This window comes from Chiloscyllium punctatum, chromosome 20 (genome assembly GCF_047496795.1).
Source record: "Chiloscyllium punctatum isolate Juve2018m chromosome 20, sChiPun1.3, whole genome shotgun sequence".
In the NCBI taxonomy this organism is placed as follows: domain Eukaryota; kingdom Metazoa; phylum Chordata; class Chondrichthyes; order Orectolobiformes; family Hemiscylliidae; genus Chiloscyllium; species Chiloscyllium punctatum.
Window position 1 is genome coordinate 38,866,011 of NC_092758.1, and position 21,402 is coordinate 38,887,412.

Sequence of the window (21,402 nt, forward strand, 5' to 3'; positions counted from 1 at the left end):
ACATCCTTAGTCATAACACCATTTCGACTCCAGAGAGGGAGAACTCTAACTTCAATGCAAGAAATCCACAAAATCCAAAACTACACAAACTAACTACAGCCAACAAATCTATAAAACTTCACCAAAAAGAAAAAAATCACCAAAGGCACTGATTAGAACAATTTACCCACACCCTCCTCCCCCCAATTCAGATGGGGCAGCTATACATCCCATAACCCTACTAACCATTCCAAACGCCCTCTTAACTCCTACCAGCTGGAGTCGTACCACATACACTGGCAGTCCGGTAGGAGGGGAAAAAAAACAAAAACAAGTTAAAAATAAATATGCCACCCATCCCTTGATATAACTTAGCTTAGAGATGAAGGTTAAATACTCTCGACCTCGAGCACAAGTTAATGCAACTTATTATCAACAGAAAGGAGACTCCCCCAAGTCCTCTTAAAGGAGAGCAAACCTGAACAGGTCTGTCCTCTATGCCTATTTGATCATCCTATTTAAGTCAGCGTGTACACAAAGTTCCTCGTTTTCTCTGGCGAGTCGAATAAATGTATACATCCATTATGATTGATCCGAAGCACCACTGGTTATCTTAAAGAATACTGGATCCCAAGTTCTCTCAATCTCTTCTTGATGCCATCATAGGACTTTCTTGTCTTGATCATCGAGAAGTCTTGAAAGAACATGACCCTGGAGCTCCCATGCACAAATGCCCTTGGATTCCTCCCCTAGGCTCTGGAAGCTTCATGGACTCTTTGCTTGTGCTTATAATGATGAAACCTTACGAGGACAGGGTGGACGTGCTGGTCCATACCTGAATTTTGCGTCACCACCTGGTGGGCTCTCTCAACCTTTACCCTTCCCTTTTCTGCCTCCAAACTAAGGTATTCTGGGAACCACTTCTCAAAGAACTCCACCAGTCACTCACCTTCCATCCCCTCCGGTATGGCAACAACACGCAGGTTATTTCTTTTGCCTCCGTTTTTGAGATCATCCACCAGATCCAACAAGCCATGGACCTGTGTTTCCATGTGTTGCTGAACAAAGAGACCTTGGAGTGCAGGTTCCTAGCTCCTTGAAAGTACAGTTGCAGGAGTAGGGTAGTGAAGGTTTTAGATATGCTTTCCTTTCTTGATCAGAATATGGAGTACAGGAGTTGGGAGGTCATGTTGCGACTGTACAGGACATTGGTGAGGCCACTGTTGGAATATTGTGTGCAATTCTGGTCTCCTTCTTATTGGAAAGATGTTGTGAAACTTGAAAGGGTTCAGAAAAGATTTACAAGGATACTGCCAGGGTTGGAGGATTTGGGCTATAGGGAGAGGTTGAATAGGCTCGAGCTGTTTTCCCTGGAGTGTCGGAGGCTGAGGAAACCTTATAGCGGTTTGCAAAATCATGAGGGGCATGGATAGGATAAATAGACAAAGTATTTTACTTGGGGTGGGGGAGTCCAGAATTAGAGGGCACAGGTTTAGGGTAAGAGGGGATAGATATAAAAGAGACCTAAGGGGCAACGTTTTCACGCAGAGGGTGGTACGTGTATGGAATGAGCTGCCAGAGGAAGTGGTGGAGGTTGACACCTTCTAAATGTCGCAATTGTATCTGGATGGGTATATGAACAGGAGGGATTTAGATGGATACGGGCCAGGTGCTGGCAGGTGGGACGAGATTGGGCTGGGATATCTGGTCAGCATGGACGAGTTGAACCGAAGGGTCTGTGTCCATGCTGTACATCTCTCTGCCCGTGACTCTATGGCAGTGAATCATATGGTCACAATCTTCGTAACAAAGATGTCTATGAGTTCATCGCACACTGCTGGAGGTGAGGATCAAGAAATCTGGGAGAAAGGTTCAAGTAAACAATTTGTAGGGGCTTACCACGGTATTCCATGATGATCCTGAAATAGTCAGTTATTTCCAAAGTAGAGAACAAAACTTCACTGGCCTTTACGGTGGTCTTAACAAATCTGACATTGGAAGGTTAGATAGGTTGTCTGCCATAAATATTCAACAAGTTAAATGTTTAAATCTGTGATCCACTGATTTTACATGGCGACAACCCACCAAGGTGAGAGAAAATAATGTTTTAATGGGGTCTCGAGCATTGAAAAGGAGGGTGGTTGCAGAAATATCAAGACTATCAGAAGGTCAGGCAAAGTTGCACAATTGAGATATCGAACTTGAAGTTGTAAGTCAATACGAAGGCAGCCTTTTGCAGTGATAGACAAATAAATCACACTGTGGATGAAGGTGGGAGTGGGTTAGTGAAGGTAAAGTTCAGTCCAAGGAAGTGATGGGAAATGGCCTTATCTGTGGTGGATACTCTAGAAGTGGCAAGGCCACATGAGCAAAAGCAGTGGCTGCAAATATAGACTGGGGAATTTATGTGGAGGGAGAGATTAAGGATGAATAGGAGGGTGCTAATCTCAAGAGCAAATGGACAATGATGAAATGAGATGGAAGTTGAAATCTCAAAATTAGTTGTTAATGTGTAGATAATGGAGGAGGAAAACAATGCAGATACAGTCAGTTCTGATATTCCACAATAGTTCTGGTCTTGTGCAGTCTCGTGTTACAAGAAAATCACGAAAAAGCTGCACCATTTAAACTAATGGAAACAGAATTGCATTATTGCCAATATAGGAAAGGAAAGTTCACATTCTACAAATAAGGGTCTAAATTCTTCTAACGCATTAAAGCTAATTCACATTGAATAAACATGTGTTATAGCAGAACTGACTGTAGTTGGTGAGAAATGTGCCATGTGCCATAGTTGGGTAGAAGGAAGAGAACAAAGATTTTGAAAGAGAGGAGGTCAGAGGGGTGGAACAAGCTAAAACGCTCAAAGGAACAGAAAATCACACAAGGGTTAGACCGACGTGTGATTTTCTGATAAGAGACAAAGTGTCACTGCAATATTGGAGTAAGGTGAATGGTGAAAGCAATTGGCAGGTAGGAGGCTACAGTAGATGACAGTGGCATCACTCCTCTATTAAGTTCCTATTCAATCCACAATACCGATGAATCATCAACAATGAACTCATTGCTTGCAGTGACCCAGTGAAAGCACAATGTAGAGGGAGATGCGGAGAGAGTGCTGAGATCCGACCCACTGACATAATCCACATGGTCAGCATTAGGAGAGTTCAGTTGGATTGGAAGAGGCGGTAATTGGCAAGCTTAGTCTGCTGCTAGGATATTGCTGAGGAAAGTCAGCAAGAGAACATTAGTGAGCACTTGAGATTGCTGCTTGTACTGAAAGCAGCCATGATTAGCCCTTCAGAATTCCAAAACAGGCAGAGAGGGAATCCATGGGTTACTCAAGAAGGAGTAAAGCTTGGGACAGCACAAGGAGGTTAGGAAGTTTGAGAAGTAGTGAAGGAATGAATTAGATATTTGGAAGAGTAGAGTACCAGAGAGTAGGGAGGTGAAAGGAAGCATAAATATAGATCGGGCGCAAAGAAATTATAGAAAGCTGGCTTAAAAAGGTATAAATATAAATGACTTGCTTCGAGAAATCACACACTTGAACAGACAAGATGAAAACTCAGGTAACAGAGATGAAACAATATGAGAGAGCCCAAGGTTAAATTCACAAGTCACATGGGAAGATAATGCTCAAAATTTGAGGGTGGACTGAATTTAATGCTTAACAAAACAGTGTCTATGCCGCAGATGAGTTAGTTCAGAAGTTACTTTCGGGATAGAGCACCAAAGTAAGCACTGATGAAAATACTGCATTGGGAATGAACTTCTAAGAAGTGTGCCAATCAGTGGAAGAGCAGAAAGATTATGCAAAATTGCAGGCCACCTTTAAATCAGGAAGCATAACATTTACTTCAAGTCAGGACCATGGAATTCCAGCCAGATACAAAGATGCAGCCAAGAATGGCAGTGGACTCTGTTGTAAAGCGAAGGTTGACCCCTTCTGATAACGAAAACTGAAACACGCAGAGGCTAGTCTCACCTTATCATATGTTAAAGTAGTGTGAAAAGTGGTATATACTATCTCTCACCAATCTGTTGTAAAGAAGTGATTAAATGAAATGAAATCCTTTCACTTACTCTATAATCAACAAGAAGCAATTTATTATTGCACTCCAACAATGAACAGATTTTCAAAACCACTAACAATCTGAACAATTCCCCTCTAACTACGAACTACTGCCAACTAAAACAAAATTCGAATGGATTGCTGTTCCAGTGAAATACAAGTCCCACTCATATAAAAAAGAACAATAGAATTTAGTCTCTTAAAAATACAACTAGGATATGTCTTCAGGAATGCTGTGTGTCTTCTCTGTTGGTCTTCTTTCAGGAACACCTCCTCTTTCGAATTCTTGCATCAGGAATGTCTCTCGCTGTCGAATTCTTGTGTTAGTTCTTTTGTTAGGAATGTTCTCTCTGTGAATTAGCTAACAGTATTTTATGAACTAGATGGTGCTTTCTCTGAGAGCTGAAAGTTGGTATCTCTTGGTGGCCATCAGTTGGCTCTCATCCATTGTCCAAATGTCGTCTTCTTTTACACCCTTGCTGACCTATTAATTACTTACAATAGGATTGAAGCTAGGTTGTCAAAACCAGCAGATTTAAATTTAAATGACTCTTGGTAGCGAAGTGCTTGGTTTAAATTGATTGGCTAAATTTAAAAAGACTTGTTGCCTTGGCAAAAACTTTGTTTGGCTTTTCAATACAAAATGTTACAATTTGCATAAAAAAACACACATCTTTTAAAAGGGTCCACACATTCTTCCCCCTTATCATTTTACAAACATCAAATTCTAACATCCTGTCTTCCAATTCACTGCTCTACCCAACTTCGCAACAATTCTCAAGGACAGAGATGCATAACACAGATCTCCTCTGGGAGCAGAATGTCCAGTAGCACCAGTTTAATCAATTTATTAGAATCTTAATTAATCTAGACTCAACTGTAATGGTATATCACATGCTTTTAATTTGACAGAGGAACATAATTCCAGATTCAATAACTTCAATTAGATTTTTATATTACTATGTATCCTACTGCCATCCTTTCACAAAATTGATGTCAAAGTACACTCGCTAATCTACTAAATAGCTGTGGTGATGTTTTACAATTTTGTAAGAGATGTCTAGTTTTAAAGAAATTCTGAACATTTTGTAATGAATCTGATACCCAAGTATTAACACAAGGGAACTCTTCTCTCCACTTAAATTTGGTTGAATAAAACAATGAATGAAAACAAAGTGACTTTCTGCAAATCAAATAGACAATAGTTCTTAGTAGCCTTGTTTTGCATCTGCCCATACCATTCCAATATTATTTGTATGCAAGAAAGTATACAATTCATTCCTCTACTTCGCAAAACCAGTTTATAACATACTATGAAAAGAAACTGTCCAAGATTTTTCTTTCCATTTAACATTTCTTAGCTCCTCGTTATCCACAGATGGTGACATCTTGCAAAATATCCAGATTACAGAGGAGGATGTGCTGGGTGTCTTGAAACGGGTGAAAGTGGATAAATCCCCAGGACCTTATCAGGTGCATCAGAGAACTCTGTGGGAAGCTAGAGAAGTGATTGCCGAGCCTCTTGCTGAGATACTTGTATCATCGGTAGTCACGGGGAAGGTGCTGGAAGTCTGGAGGTTGGCAAACAATGTGCCACTGTTTAAGGAGGGTGGTAAGGACAAGCCAGGGAACTATAGACCGGTGAGCCTGACCTCAGTGGTGGGCAAGTTGTCAGAGGGAATCCCGAGGGACAGGATGTACATGTATTTGGAAAGGCAAGGACTGATTAGGGGGAGTCAACATGGCTTTTTGCGTGGGAAATCATGTCTCACAAACTTGATTGAGTTTTCTGAAGAGTAACAAAGAGGAGTGATGAGGGCAGAGCGGTAGTTGTGATCTACATGGACTTCAATAAGGCGTTCGACAAGGTTCCCCATGGGAGACTGATTAGCAAGCTTAGATCTCATGGAATACAGGGAGAACTAGCCATTCGGATACAGAATAAAGATAGAAGAGAGGGGGTGGTGGTGGAGGGTTGTTTTTCAGACTGGAGGCGTGTGACCAATGGAGTGCCACAAGGATCTGTGCTGGGTCCTCTACTTTTTGTCATTTACATAAATTATTTGGATGCGATCATAGGAGGTACAGTTGGTAAATTTGCAGATGACATCACAATTGGAGGTGTAGTGGACAGCGAAGAAGGTTACCTCAGATTACAACAGGATCTTGACCAGATGGGCAAAAGGGCTCAGAAGTGGCAGATGGAGTTTAATTTAGATAAATGCGAAGTGCTGTATTTTGGGAAAGCAAATCTTAGCAGGACTTGTACACTTAATGGTAAGGTCCTAGGGAGTGTTGCTGAACAAAGAGACCTTGGAGTGCAGGTTCATAGATCCCTGAAAGGGAGTTGCAGGTAGATAGTATAGTGAAGGCGGCGTATGGTATGCTTTCTTTCATTGGTCACAGTATTGAGTACAGGAGTTGGGAGGTCATGTCGTGGCTGTACAGGACATTTGTTTGGCCACTGTTGGAGTATTGCATGCAATTCTGGTCTCCTTCCTATCGGAAAGATGTTGTGAAACTCGAAAGCATTCAGAAAAGATTTACAAGGATGTTGCCAGGGTTGCAAGATTTGAGCTATAGGGAGAGGCTGAACAGGCTGGGGCTGTTTTCCCTGCAGCGTTAGAGGCTGAGGGGTGACCTTAAAGAGGTTTACAAAATTATGAGGGATATGAATAGGGTAAACAGGCAAAGTCTTTCCCCTGGGGTCGGGGAGTCCAGAACTAGAGGGCATAGGTTTAGTGTGAGAAGGAAAAGACATAAAAGAGACCTAAGTGGCAACTTTTTCACACAGAGGGTGGTATGGGAATGGAATGAGCTGTCAGAGGAAGTGGTGGAGGCTGGTAAAATTGCAACATTTAAGAGGCATTTGGATGGGTATATGAATATGAAGGGTTTGGAGGGATATGGGCCGGGTGCTGACAGGTGGGACTAGATTGGGTTGGGATATCTGGTCAGCGTGGACGGATTGGACTGAACAGTCTGTTTCCATGCTGTACATCTCTATGACTCTGTGACTCTAATACAGTCTGAGGAGTGACATTCCAAATTGAAATGAGTGGAGATTTCTGCAAAGGGCTATACCTCCATTGCAGTTGCTTCTTTTGAGCAGCAGTCTACAAGTAGAAACAGGGAGACAAGGATGTTGGTTGCTGGGGAGAATAAGTTGGAAGATAGGCCTGTTCCTCCCACTTGAACACACCTCCAAAGGAGTTAAGATGTAAAAATGCAATGGCAAGGCCAAAGGGAATGAGAACTAGAGGCAGCATGACCTGGGACAGATGAAGTATTACACAGGACTGAAGGAAAGCCTATCTTGGTAACTTAATGGGATATCAAATTTTTCCTGAATGATGTTTAATCTACAACCCTCCCAGGCAAAGCAGATGAGACAGAATGTGAGATTCACCTACTATCTTGGTGTTGCCACATAAGTTAGTCCTCTGTTTGAAGACTGTTCATAAAAAGTCTTTTCTCATAGTTCTGATTATGAAATAAATTGAATACTTTCTTGTTCTAACTTTGTTCAGCAGCCTGCTTGTATAAAAAAAATTGAAACATGCTGCTCACAAGAAAAAGATCGACAAGTTTGACTTTACTGGTCCTCTGTATCAAAAGTACACAAATTACAAACTGGTGGCGTAAAGCCACGATTTGTCCCTTGAGAGTATACAATAGCAAAAGGAGTTACACACAGAACATCATTTTATTACATTTAATAATTATCTAAAAATTAAGGTATGCATTTGTAAAGAGAATATTAGTGAAAATTTATACTAAAACTCTATTAAATCAATTAAAACAGGGAGCTTTGTCTTACTTTGCCAAATGTTTGATTGTTATTTCCAACATGGCTCTGTTCTTTTCTGGGAGCCGATGCACATATTTATGAATCTCTGAAAGTCTCGATTCTGGATGATCCAATTCTAGTAGGAATTAAAATCAGAATTAAAATATTTACATCAACTAAGTTAAAAATCACACAACACCAGGTTATGGTCCAACAGGTTTAATTGGAAGCACGTTAGCAACGCGACAAAAGCTAGTGTGCTTCCAATTAAACCTGTTGGACTATAACCTGGTGCTGTGTGATTTTTAACTTTGTACACCCCAGTCCAACACCAGCATCTCCAAATCATGACTACATCAACTAAGACTGATATTTTCACTTGAAAAAATACTATAATACTCATTTGTCACTAAGAGTTCTCAAGTTAATTGGATGTCAATGCATGCAAAGGATTAATAATGCAAGCACTCTTTTGAAACAATTAGTTGGATTATTAGTTTGCTTAATAATATAGTTCACATAGGTTTCATAAAACGAACATTGTGATCTTACGTCACCAGTTAGAAAATATAAAAGGACATTAAAATCATTAAAATGGTCTTTGACAAGCCCAGAATTGCTAAATGTCATCCACACTCAACAGAAAAGAACAAAGAACAGTACAGCATAGGTACATGCTCATCAATCTATCATGCTGACACATATTGCCTTCGTATCCTAAAAATATGTTTTCTCTACATGCTCCCATCTCTCTATTCCCTATCCTTTCATGTATCTGTCAAGATGCCTCTTAGCCATTGCTATCATACCTGTGTCTACCATCTCTTCTGGCAGGGGCTCCAGGCACTTCCCAAGCTCTGTGCAAAAGCCTTACCTCTCACATCTTCTTTAAACTTTCCCACTATTACCTTAACCCTTTGTCCCTAGTAATTGATATTTCTACCCTAAAAACACTCCAACTATCTATTATATCAATGCCTCTCATAATTTTGTAAACTTCTATAAGGTCACCCCACAGTGTCTGACGTTCAAGTGAAAACAAACCAAGTTTGTCCAATCTTCTCTCATAGCTCATACCCTCCAAACCAGGCAACATTCTGATAAACCTGTGAAGAGAGATCAAAAGCTCTATAGGACTGAACAATTCTCCACCTAGAAATATCTGTCAATGAAAAGGGGTTAGATGGTTGTGCTGATCATGTTTTTTACATGTGACACTGGTTTGCTTTTCAATCTAAGTTGGGCAACAGAGGGTTTGTTAGTTATGGGCAGCTGGCTAGATTAGTGACTATGTGGGCTGAGCAAATATTCTGGAGCTTTGCTTCATTACACAAGAGTATTTATGGAGAATTTTCTCTGTTTTATTTAAATAGAATACGAGAGGAGCAAAGCAATGGGAGAACCTTTTGTCAAGTAGTCAATATCACCAAGAACAGTGGGCAAGGTGAGGACACTAGTATATATTTCATATTCTTATAACAAGAGGGAGTATCTGGGCAGATAACTTAAGAGGAAGCCACACTAAGGCAGCCAGGCCAGGTCAAATGCTCCTCTGTATGTGCAAGGCCAGGGATACTTATATTGCTTAAAGTGACTACATGTGCACTAAGTTAAAACTGAAAGAACTGCAGATGCTAGAAATCAGTTACAAAAACAGAAATTGCTGGAAAGGCTCAGCTAGTCTGGCAGTATCTGTGAAGAGAAATCAGAGTTACTGTTTCGGGTCCAATGGCCCTTCCCTACATAGTCACGACTCTAGCCAGCTGCCCATAACTAACAAACCCTCTGTTGCCCAACTTAGGGTGGAAAGCAAACCAGTGTCGCATGTAGAATACGTGATCAGCACAACCATCTAACCCCTTTTCATTGACAGAACCTTCAGTCCAACCAGATACATGCTGACCAGATATCCCCAAATAATCGAGTCCCATCTGCCAACATTTGGCCCGTTTCCCTCTTAAACCCTACCTATTCATATACCCATCAGGTGTCTTTTAAATATTGTAATTGTACCAGCCTCCACCACTTCCTCTGGCGGCTCATTCCAAAAACGCATCACCCACTGCATGAAAACGTTGCCTCTTAGGTCTCTTTTAAATCTTTCCTCTTTCACCCTATGCCCTCTAGCTTGGACTCCCAACCCCTGGGAAAAGACCTTGTCTGTACACCCTATCCATGTCTCTCATGATTTCATAAACCTCTATGCACAAACACCCCCTCAACCTCCAACGCTCCAGAGAAACCAGCCCCAATCTACTCAACCTCTCCCCACAGCTCAAACCCTCCAACCCTGGCAACATCCTTGTAAATCTTTTCTGAACCCTTTCAAGTTTCACAACATCCTTCCTATAGGAGGGAGACCAGAATTGCACACAATATTCCAAAAGTGACCTAACCAATGTCCTGTACAGCCGCAACATTAACTCCCAACTCCTGTACTCAATACTCTGACCAGTAAAGGAAAGCATACCTTTATGCCTTCTTCACTATCCAACCTACCTGCAACTCTTTTCAAGGAACTATGAACCTGCACTCCAAGGTCTCTTTGTTCAGCAAAACTCCCTAGGACCTTACCATTAAGTGTATAAGTCCTGCTAAGATTTGTCTTTCCAAAATGCAGCACCTCACATTTATCTAAATTAAACTCCATGTGCCACTCTTTGGCCCATTGGCCCATCTGGTCAAGACCCTGTTGTAACCTGAGGTAACTTTCTTCGCTGTCCATTACACCTCCAATTTTGGTATAATCTGCAAACTTACAAACTATACTTCCCATGTTCATATCCAAATCATTTATATAAATGATGTAAAGCAGTGGACCCAGCACTGATTCTTGTGGCACTCCACTGGTCACAGGCCTCCAGTCTAAAACGCAAACCCCCACCACCACCCTCTGTCTTCTACCTTCAAGCCGATTCTGTATCCAAATGGCTCGTTCTCCCTGAATTCCATATGATCTAACCTTACTAACCAGTCTACCATGAGGAACCTTGTTGAATGCCTTACTAAAAGTACATATAGACCACGTTCACCACTCTACCATCATCAATCCTCTTTGTTACTTCATCAAAAATCTCAATAAAGTTAGTGAGACATGACTTCCCATGTACAAAAACCATGTTGAGTAGCCCTAATCAGTCTTTACCTTGCCAAATACATGTAAATCCTGTCCGTCAAGATTCCCTCCAACAACTTGCCCACCACCGATGTCAGGCTCATTGTTTATAGTTCCCTGGCTTTTCTTTACATCTTTCTTAAATAGTGGCACTACATTAACCAATCTTCAATCTTCTGGCACTCACCTGTGACTATCAATGATACAAATAGGCAAACAGTGCAGGGATCCCCTGCGACCTTTCTCTTCAATAATAAGTATACCACTTTGGATACTTTTGGGGGGTAAACAACCTACCAGAGGAAAGCTACAATGGCCAGGTCTCTGGACTGGGCCTAGATCTGTGCCTCAGAAGAGAAGAGAATAGAACAGCGATAGTGGCAGGAGAATCAATGGGTAGAGGAACAGACAGGAGATTCTGTGGTCACGAGTGAGATTCCCGAATGGTATGTTGCCTCCTGGGTGCCAGGGTCAGGGGTGTCTTGGCTCGAACCTAAAAGACTTTTAAAGGGGAGGATGAGCAGCCAGAAGTCGTGGTACTCATCGGTACCAATGACATAGCTAGGCAAAGGAATGAAGACCTGAAAAGAGAATATAGGGCGTTAGGTTGGAAGCTAAATAGCAGGACGAGCACAATAGTAATCTCAGGATTGCTACCAGTGCCATGGGCTAGTGAGGCTAGGAACAGAGAGCGAGTGCAGCTGAACATGTGGCTGCAGATCTGGTGGAGGAGGGCTTCAGATATGTGGATCTTTGGGATACCCACTGAGGAATGTGGGTACAAGGAGGACGGGTTGCATCTCAACTGAGGAGGTACCAATATCCTGGGTGGGCGGTTTGCTAGAGCTCTTCGGGAGTGTTTAAACTAGTTTGACAGGGGCATGGGAACTGGAGCTACGGATCAGAGGATGCGGTAGCTGGTGAATAGGCAGATACAGTGTGCAGAGTTTGAGTGAGGAAGGATAGACAGTTGTTAGGACAAACATGCAGTCAGTGTGATGGGTTGAAATGTGTCGATTTTAAAGCAAGAATGTCAGGAATAAGGGTGGTGAACTTAGAACATGGATCAGTATTTGGAGTTACAATCTTGTGGCCATTACGGAGACTTGGATATCACAGGGGCAGGAATGGTTGTTGGATGTTCTGGGGTTTAGATGTTTCAAAAGGAATAGAGATGGAGGTAAAAGAGGTAGGGGAGTGGCATTGCTAATCAGGGACAGTATAAAAGCTGCAGAAAGGAAGATCATTGAGGAGAGTTTGTCGACTGAGTCAGCATGGGGTGGAAGTCAGAAATTGGAAAGGACCAGTCACTTCATTAATAGTTTTCTATAGACCTGCCGATAGCAAGAGATACCAAGGAGCAGATTTGAAGGCAGATTTTGGAAAGGTGCAGAAGTAACAGGGTTGTTGTCATGGGTGATTTCAACTTCCTTAATATTGATTGGTACCTCTTTCATGCAAGTAGTTTGGATGGAGCAGATTTTGTCAGGTGTGTCCAGGAAGGATTCCTGACTCAATATGAAGATAGGCCGACTAGAGGGAAGGCCATATTGCATTTGATGCTTGGCAATGAACCAGGTAAGGTGTCAGATCTCTTGATGGGAGAACATTTCGGTGATAGTGATCACAGCTCCCTGACCTTTATTATAGTCATGGAGAGGGATAGGAACAGACGATATGGGAACGTATTTAATTGGGGAGGAGGAATTACAATGCTACTCGGCACGAACTCTGGAGCATAAATTGGGAACAGATATTCTCAGGGAAATGCATGACAGAAATGTGAAGGCTGATTAGGCAGCACTTGCTACGAGTGCTGGATAGGTGTATCCCACTTGAGACAAGGAAGGGATGGTAGGGTGAAGGAACTTTGGATGACAAGAGATGTGGAACATCTAGTCAAGAGGAGGAAGGAAGCTTACTTAAGGTTAAGGAAGTAAGGATCAGACAGGGTTCTAGAAGATTACTGGATAGCCAGGAAGGAACCAAAGAATGGACTTAGGAGAGCTAGAAGAGAGAATGAAAAAGCCTTGGCGGCTAGATGAAGGAAAACCCCACGGCGTTCTACACTTAATGTGAGGAACAAGGGGATGGCCAGAGTGAGGGTAGGGTCAATCAGGGATAGTGGAGGGAACTTGTGCCTGGAGTTGGAGGTGATAGGGGAGGTCCTTCATAAATACTTTGCTTCAGTATTCATTAGTGAGAGGGACCTTATCGTTTGCGAGGACAGAGGGAAACAGGCTGTTATGCTTAAACAGGTTGATGTTAAGGAGGAGGATGTGCTGGAAATTTTGAAAAGGTGTGAGAATAAGTAAGTCCCCATGGCCAGATAGGATGTGCCCAAGGTGACTACAGGAAGCAAGAGAAGAGATTGCTGTGCCTTTGGTGACGATCTTTACATCCTCACTGTCCACTGGAGTAGTACCAGGTGATTGGAGGGTGGCAAACGTTATTCCCTTGTTCAAGGTATGGAATAGGAATAACCCTGGGAACTACAGACCAGTCAGTCTTACTTCTGATGTGGGCAAATTGTTGGAGAGGATTCTGAGAGGCAGGATTTATGATTATTTGGAAAAGCATAGTTTGATTAGAAATAGTCAGCACGGCTTTGTGAGGGGCAAGTCATGCCTCACAAGCCTGACTGAATTCTTCAAGCATGTGACAAAACATATTGGTAAAGGTAGACCAGTGTATGTGGTATATATAGATTTTAGCAAGACATTTGATAAGGTTTCCCATGGAATGAATTTGATAAGGCTCATTCATAAAGTAAGGACACATGGAATACAGGGGAATTTGCCTGTCTGGATACAAAATTGGCTGGCCCATAGAGGGTGGTATTATATGAAAAGTATTCAGCCTGGAGCTCGGTGACTAGCGGTGTTCCACAGGGATCAGTTTTGGGACTTCTGCCCTTTGTAAATATTGTAAATGACTTGGATGAGAAAGTGAAAGGGTGGGTTAGTAAGTTTGCTGATGCCACAAAGGTTGGAGGAGTTGTGGATAGTGTGGAGGGCTGTTGTCGGTTGCAATGGGACATTGACATGATGCAGAGCTGGGCTGAGAAGTGGCAGATGGAGTTCAACCTGGAAAAGTGCGAAGTCATTCACTCTGGAAGGTCGAATTTGAATACAGGTTACAGGGTTAAAGACAGGATTCTTGGCAGTTTGGAGGAACAGAGGGATCTTGGGGTCCATGTCCATAGATCCCTCAAAGTTGCCACCTAAGTTGATTGGGTTTTTAAGAAGGCACATCACATTTGGCTTTCATTAGTGGGGGATTGAGTTTAAGAGCTGTGAGGTTATGCTGCATCTCTACAAAGCCCTGGTTAGACCACACATGGAATATTATATTCAGTTCTTGTTGCCTCATTATAGAAAGATGTAGAAGCTTTAGACAGGATACAGAGGAGATTAACCAGGATGCTGACTGGACTGGAAGGCATGTCTTCTGAAGAAAGGATGAGGGAACTAGGAATTTTCTCATTGGAGCGAAGGAGGATGAGAGGTGACTTGATAGAGGTGAACAAGATGATAAGAAGCATAGAGTGAGTAGCCAGAGACATTTTACCAGGGCGGAAATGGCTATAGTGAGGGGGGCACAATTTTAAGGTGATTGGAGGAAGGTTGAGGGGAGATGTCAGAGGTAGGTTCTTTACACAGTGGTGGGTGCATGGAATGCACTGCCAGCTGTAATAGGATCAGAAACATTAGAGACATCTAAGGGACTCTTAGACAGGCACATAGATGACAGTAAAATGAAGGCTATGTAGGTTAGTTTGTTCTTAGAGTAAGATAAAAGATTGTCACAACACTGCCTGTCCTATGCTGTAGGAACTCAGCAAGGGACCCAGCAATCACTTCCCAAGCTACTCAGAGTTCTAGGGTACACCTGATCAGGTCCTGGGGATTTATACATCTTTATGCATTACAAGACATCCAGCACCACCTCCTCTTTAATATGGACATTTTCAAGACGTCACCATCTATTTCCCCACATTCTATATCTTCCACGTCCTTCTCCACAGTAAACACTGATGCAAAATACTCAATTACTAATTCCCTCATCTCCTGTGATTCCACACATAGGCTGTCTTGCTGATCTTTGAGGGGCCCTCTTCTCTCCCTTGTTACCTTTTTGTTCTTAAAATATTTGTAGAATCCCTTTGGATTCTCTTTAACCCTATTTGCCCTATCTCATGTCCCCGTTTTGCACTCCTGACTTCCCTCTTAAGGATTCTCCTACTACCTTTATACTCTTCTCAGGATTCACTTTATCTCTGCTGTCTCTACCTGACATATGCTTCCTGAAGAAGGATTACACCAGAAACATTGACTTCTACTTTCTGAAGCTGCCTGGCTTGCTGTGTTCTTCCAGCATCCTGCCTGTCTCCTTTGGATTCCAGCACCTGTAGATTTTTTGTCTCTTTTTTTTCTTGACCGAAACCTCACTTCCTCTCATCATCCAGCATTCTCTACACCTACCAGCCTTGCCTTTCACCCTTACAGGAATGCACTTTTTCTGGACTTTCATTATCTCATTTTTGAAGGCTTCCCATTTTCTAACCATTTCTTCACCGGCGAACATCCATCCCAATCAACTATTGAAAGCTCTTGCCTATTACCGTCAAAATTGGCTTTCCTCCAATTTAGAACTTCAACGTTTAGATCCATCCTGTCCTTTTCCATCACTATTTTAAAATAATAGAATTATGGTCACTGGCCCCAAAGTGCTCCCCCACTGACACCTCAGTCACTTGCCCTGCCTTATTTCCCAAGAGTAGGTCAAGTTGTGCACCTTCTTTAGTAGGTACTCTGTGGGAAGCTGGAGAAGTGATTGCTGGGCCTCTTGCTGAGACATTTGTATCATCAATAGTCACAGGTGAGGTGCCGGAAGACTGGAGGTTGGCAAACGTGGTGCCACTGTTTAAGAAGGGCAATAAAGACAAGCCAGGGAACTATAGTCCAATGAGCCTGACCTCAGTGGTGGGCAAGTTGTTGGAGGGAATCCCGAGGGACAGGATGTACATGTATTTGGAAAGGCAAGGACTGGTTAAGGATAGTCAACATGGCTTTGTGTGTGGGAAATCATGTCTCACAAACTTGATTGAGTTTTTTGAAGAAGTAACAAAGAAGATTGATGAGGACAGAGCAGTAGATGTGATCTGTATGGACTTCAGTAAGGCGTTCGACAAAGTTCCCCATGGGAGACTGATTAGCAAGGTTAGATCACATGGGATACAGGGAGAACTAGCCATTCGGATACAGAACTGGCTCAAAGGTAGAAGACAGAGGGTGGTGGTGGAGGGTTGTTTTTCAGACTGGAGGTCTGTGACCAGTGGAGTGCCGCAAGGATCAGTGCTGGGTCCTCTACTTTTTGTCATTTGCATAAATGATTTGGATGCAAGCATAAGAGGTACAGTTAGTAAATTTGCAGATGACATCACAATTGGAGGTGGAGTGGAGAGCGAAGGAGGTTACCTCAGATTACAACAGGATCTTGACCAGATGGGCCAATGGGCTGAGAAATAGCAGATGGAGTTGAATTCAGATAAATGCAAGGTGCTGCATTTATGGGAAAGCAAATCTTAGCAGGACTTATACACTTAATGGTAAAGTCCTAGGGAGTGTTGCTGAACAAAGAGCCCTTGGAGTGCAGGTTCATAGCTCCTTGAAAGTGGTGTCGCAGATAGATAGGATAGTGAAGGCGGCGTTTGGTATGCTTTCCTTCGTTGGTCAGAGTATTGAGTACAGGAGTTGGGAGGTCATGTTGCGGCTGTACAGGATATTGGTCAGGCCACTGTTGGAATATTGTATGCAACGCTGGTCTCCTTCCTATCAGAAAGATGTTGTGAAACTTGAAAGGGTTCAGAAAAGAGTTACAAGGATGTTGTCAGGGTTGGAAGATTTGAGCTATAGGAAGAGGCTGAACAGGCTGGGGCTGTTTTCCCTGGAGCGTCGGAGGCTGAGGGGTGACCTTGGAGAGGTTGACAAAATTATGAGCAGCATGGATAGGATAAATAGACAAAGTCTTTTTCCTAGGGTCGGGGAGTCCAGAACTAGAGGGCATAGGTTTAGGGTGAGAGGGGAAAGATATAAAAGGGGCAACTTTTGCACGCAGAGGGTGGTACATGTATGGAATGAGCTGCCAAAGGAAGTGGTGGAGGCTGGTACAACTGCAACATTTAAGAGGGATTTGGATGGGTATATGAATAGGAAGGTTTGGAGGGGCATGGGCCAGGTGCTGGCAGGTGGGACTAGATTGGGTTGGGATATCTGGTTGGCATGTGCACGTTGGACCGAAGGGTCTGTTTCCATGCTGTACATCTCTATGATTCTATGTAAATCCACACTAAATCAGAAAATGCTCTTGTACACAACTAACAAATTCCTCTCCACCTTAACATTATGGCAGTCCCAGTCGATATTTAGAAAGTTAAAATCCCCTACCATAACCACCCTATTATTCTTAAAGCTAACAGATTTCTTACAAACTTGTTTCTCAATTTCCTGCTGACTATAGGAGAGAGGGGGGTCGACAGTTCAACCCCAAAAAGGCGATTGTCCCTTTCTAATTTCTCAGTTCCACCCTAATAACATCCCTGGATGTATTTCCAGGAATATCCTCCATAAGGACAGCTGGAATGTTATCCCTGATCAAAAAACTCCCACTCCTCTCTTGCCGCCCTGCCCCCCCTCCCTTTCTGTACTTCCTGTCACATTTGTATCCTGGAACATTAAGCTGCCAGTCCTGTCCATTCCTGAGCCACATTTCTGTAACTGCTGTGGTATCCGAGTCCCATGTTCCGAACCATGCCCTGAGTTCATCTGCCTTCCCTGTCAGGCTTCTTGCCTTGAAATAAATGCAATTTGACTTATCAGTCCAACCTCATTCTCTGCTTTGTTCCTGCCTCCCCTGACTGTTTGACTCACTCTCTTTCCCAACTGTACCAGTCACAGACTGATCTCTATCCTCACTACTCGGTCCCAACCCCCCACCTCACTGGTTTAAATCCTCTCAAGCAGCTCTAGCAAGTCTCCCTAATGTATATTTGTCCCTTTCCAATTCAGATGCAATCCATTCTTCTTATACAGGTTACTTCTAATCCAGAAGAGATTCCAATAATCCAAAAATGTGAACCCATCTCCCCAGCCACATGTTCATCAGCTCTATTCTCCTATTCCTACTGGCTCCTAGCACCAGGAGTAATCCAGATATTACTCCTTTTTAAATTCCTGCCTAACTTTCTATATGTTCCCTTCAGAATTTTTCTATGTCATTAGGTCAAATGTCCACAACACCTTCTGCTGGTCCCTCTCCCCTTCGGGAATATTCTGCACTTTTTCAGAGATATCCTTGATCCTGGCACCAGGGCGGCAACACACCACTCTGAAGTCTGGTTGCTGGCCACAGAAATGTCTGTCTGTGCCTTTGACTAGACAGTTCCCTATCACAATCAATTGCTTTGAACCCGACATACCCCTCATTACATTAGAACCAGTCTCGGTACCAAAACCTTCGCTGTTCATGCTACATTCTCCTGAGCGTTCATCATCCCCAACATTTTCCAAAAAAACATACTTGGTTGAGATGGGGATAGCCACAGGAGATTCCTGCACTACCTGTCTCCCTCTCCTCCCTTTCCTGAAAGTAACCCATCTACCTGACTGTATCTGTTTTTTTCCTTCCTGTATTTACATGTAACAAGAATACTTCCACACGTGCACCCTCTCACAGACTTATATCCCAATACACACACACACATATACTCACACCCCACACACACCCACATCTGCGCGCACGCACACACAAGTTTGTGGGGTGAATTCATACTTGCAGAATTACATTTTGTTTTGCTCAAAAACTGCATAAATCCATGGTAAAATTCTGTAAATCCCACTTTAGAAATAGAATCAGTCTGACCTAACACTGGGACACAGACAGACTTTAACTTCACACCTTCAATGCATTATCTGAGCTGAGGGGGCACCTATTGTTAAAAGCTATCTTGAGAATGTAACTTTAAAAAAGTTTTGGGATTTACATATGAAGGAACCTAAACTAACATGATCATTCTAAAAGTTGAAAGACTCAAGCTAAATTTGTTTGATATTACATTCCATGACACTGCAATTCTGTTGCTATAAATTCTGTGTCATTTGATTCTGCTCCACAACCACCTGAAGAAGCAGGGCTTCAAAAGCTAGTGCTTCCAAATAAACCTTTTGGACTATAATCTGGTGTTGTGTGATTTTTAAACTTTGTCCACCCCAGTCCAACACCGGCGCCTCCAAATCATTCGTAATCACGGGTGAATTTAATTTACATATATACTGGCTAAACCACATTTGCAATAATATTATGGCAGATGAATTCCTAGAATGTGCAAGATGAATTTTTAGAACAGTACATTTTGGAAACAACTCCAGTGCAGTTATACTTGATTCGGTTTTGTCCAATGAGAAGGGATTAACTAGTAATCTTGTAGTGAGAGGTATTTTAGGAAAACGTGAACACAATATGGTAGAACTCTTCACTGGGATAGAAAAAGTAGTAGACCAATCTGGACTCAAGTCCTAAATATAAACAAAGAAAACCACGAAGGTATGAGAAGGGTGAATTAGCCGTAATAAGCTGGTTAACCTGTGGCCCAACAATGATTAAGAAAATAAAGAGGGAGATAGATCAATAAATAGATAAATGACTCCAAATAATTTAAACTTATTTGAAAAAGTAGCAAGCCTGAGGACTTGCAGTTTAGAATTCAGCAGAGGAGCAATAAGGAGATTAAAATGGAAAAATAGAGTATGAGCACAAATTTGTAAGGAGCATAAACCAGACTGTAAGACTTTATTAAGAGTTTGTAAAAAGAAAAAGATTACTGAAGACAAATGTAGGACGCTTACAGTTTGAAACAGGAGAACTGATAACGGAGAATTAGGAAAATGGAGAGCAATGAATTCACTGAAGACACAAAAACTTCCCAGAAGTGGTAGGGTTTGGTAAGGAGAAATTAAGTTTCATTAAATTTAATTAGTATATGAAGAAACAAAAGCTGCAGAAATTAAGGGGACTAAAAGCTGATGCATCCCTAAAATCTGACCATTTGCATCCGAGTGAAGGTGACCAAGGAAATAGTGGCAATGTTGGTCATCATCTTTCAAACTTCTCTAAATTCCTGAACATTCCTAGCAGGTTGGAGGATGGCAAGTGTAAACCTGTTGAGGAGAGAGAAAACTGGGAATTGCAGACTGGTCAACCTAATATCAGTTGTAGGGAAAATGCTGAAATCTATTATAATGGTTATGTTAACAGGTCTCTTAAAAATACCAAAGGTATTCCACTAAACCAACATGGATTTATGAAAGGAAATTTTTTTTTGAGGACATAACTAGTATAATTGAAAAACAAGCAGATGAAGCATATTTAGATTTTCAGAAAACTTTTGATAAGGTCTACCATAAGAGATTATTGTGAGATTGGTGTAATATATTGGCAGGAACTGTAAAACCTGCGCCCGCATCTCCGCCCTCACCTCTATCCAAGGCCCTAAAGGAGCCTTCCACATCCATCAAATTTTTACCTACACATCCACTAATATCATTTATTTGTATCCGTTTCTCCTGATGCAGTCTCCTCCACACTGGGGAGACTGGACGCCTCCTAGCAGAGCGCTTTAGGGAACATCTCCGGGACACCCGCACCAATCAACCACACCGCCCTGTGGCCCAACATTTCAACTCCCCCTCCCACTCTGCCAAGGACATGGAGGTCCTGGGCCTCCTTCACCGCCGCTCCCTTACCACCAGACACCTGGAGGAAGAACGCCTCATCTTCCGCTTCGGAACACTTCAACCCCAGGGCATCAATATGGACTTCAACAGTTTCCTCATTTACCCTTCCCCCACCTCACCCTAGTTCCAAACTTCCAGCTCAACACTGTCCCCATGACTTGTCCGGACTTGTCCTACCTGCCTATCTCCTTTTCCACCTATCCACTCCACCCTCTCCTCCCTGACCTATCACCTTTATCCCCTCCCCCACTCACCCATTGTACTCTATGCTACTTTCTCCCCACCCCCACCCCCCTCTAGCTTCAGCCTCTCTGCCTTTATTCCTGATGAAGGGCTTTTGCCCGAAACGTTGATTTCGCTGCTCCTTGGATGCTGCCTGAACTGCTGCGCTCTTCCAGCACAACTAATCCAGAATCTGATTTCCAGCATCTGCAGTCATTGTTTTTACCTCATGGATTGAATGTTGGTTAGGCAGACCACAGAGAAGGAATAAATGGGTAATTGTAGAAATTAGGTACGACAGGGGTCAGAACATGGACCCCAGCTATTCACAATGTATAATGAATGGTTTGGATAAGGGAATAAAGTGTAAAACTTCCAAGTTTGCTGACAACACAGAACTCGGTTGGAGTGTGTGTGGTGAATAGGA

General features: G+C 42.6%; 1 protein-coding gene across 5 annotated transcripts in view; it reads right to left on the reverse strand.

The window, feature by feature from the left end:
• Window positions 1-21,402, reverse strand: part of LOC140492052 (rho GTPase-activating protein 26-like) — a 284,972-nt gene that overhangs the window by 68,689 nt on the left and 194,881 nt on the right. For all 5 annotated transcript variants that reach the window (XM_072590711.1, XM_072590714.1, XM_072590712.1 and 2 more), the window contains exon 17: window positions 7,875-7,980. In XM_072590711.1, the coding sequence (XP_072446812.1) occupies window positions 7,875-7,980 (106 nt within the window). The remainder of the gene's footprint in view (window positions 1-7,874; window positions 7,981-21,402) is intronic.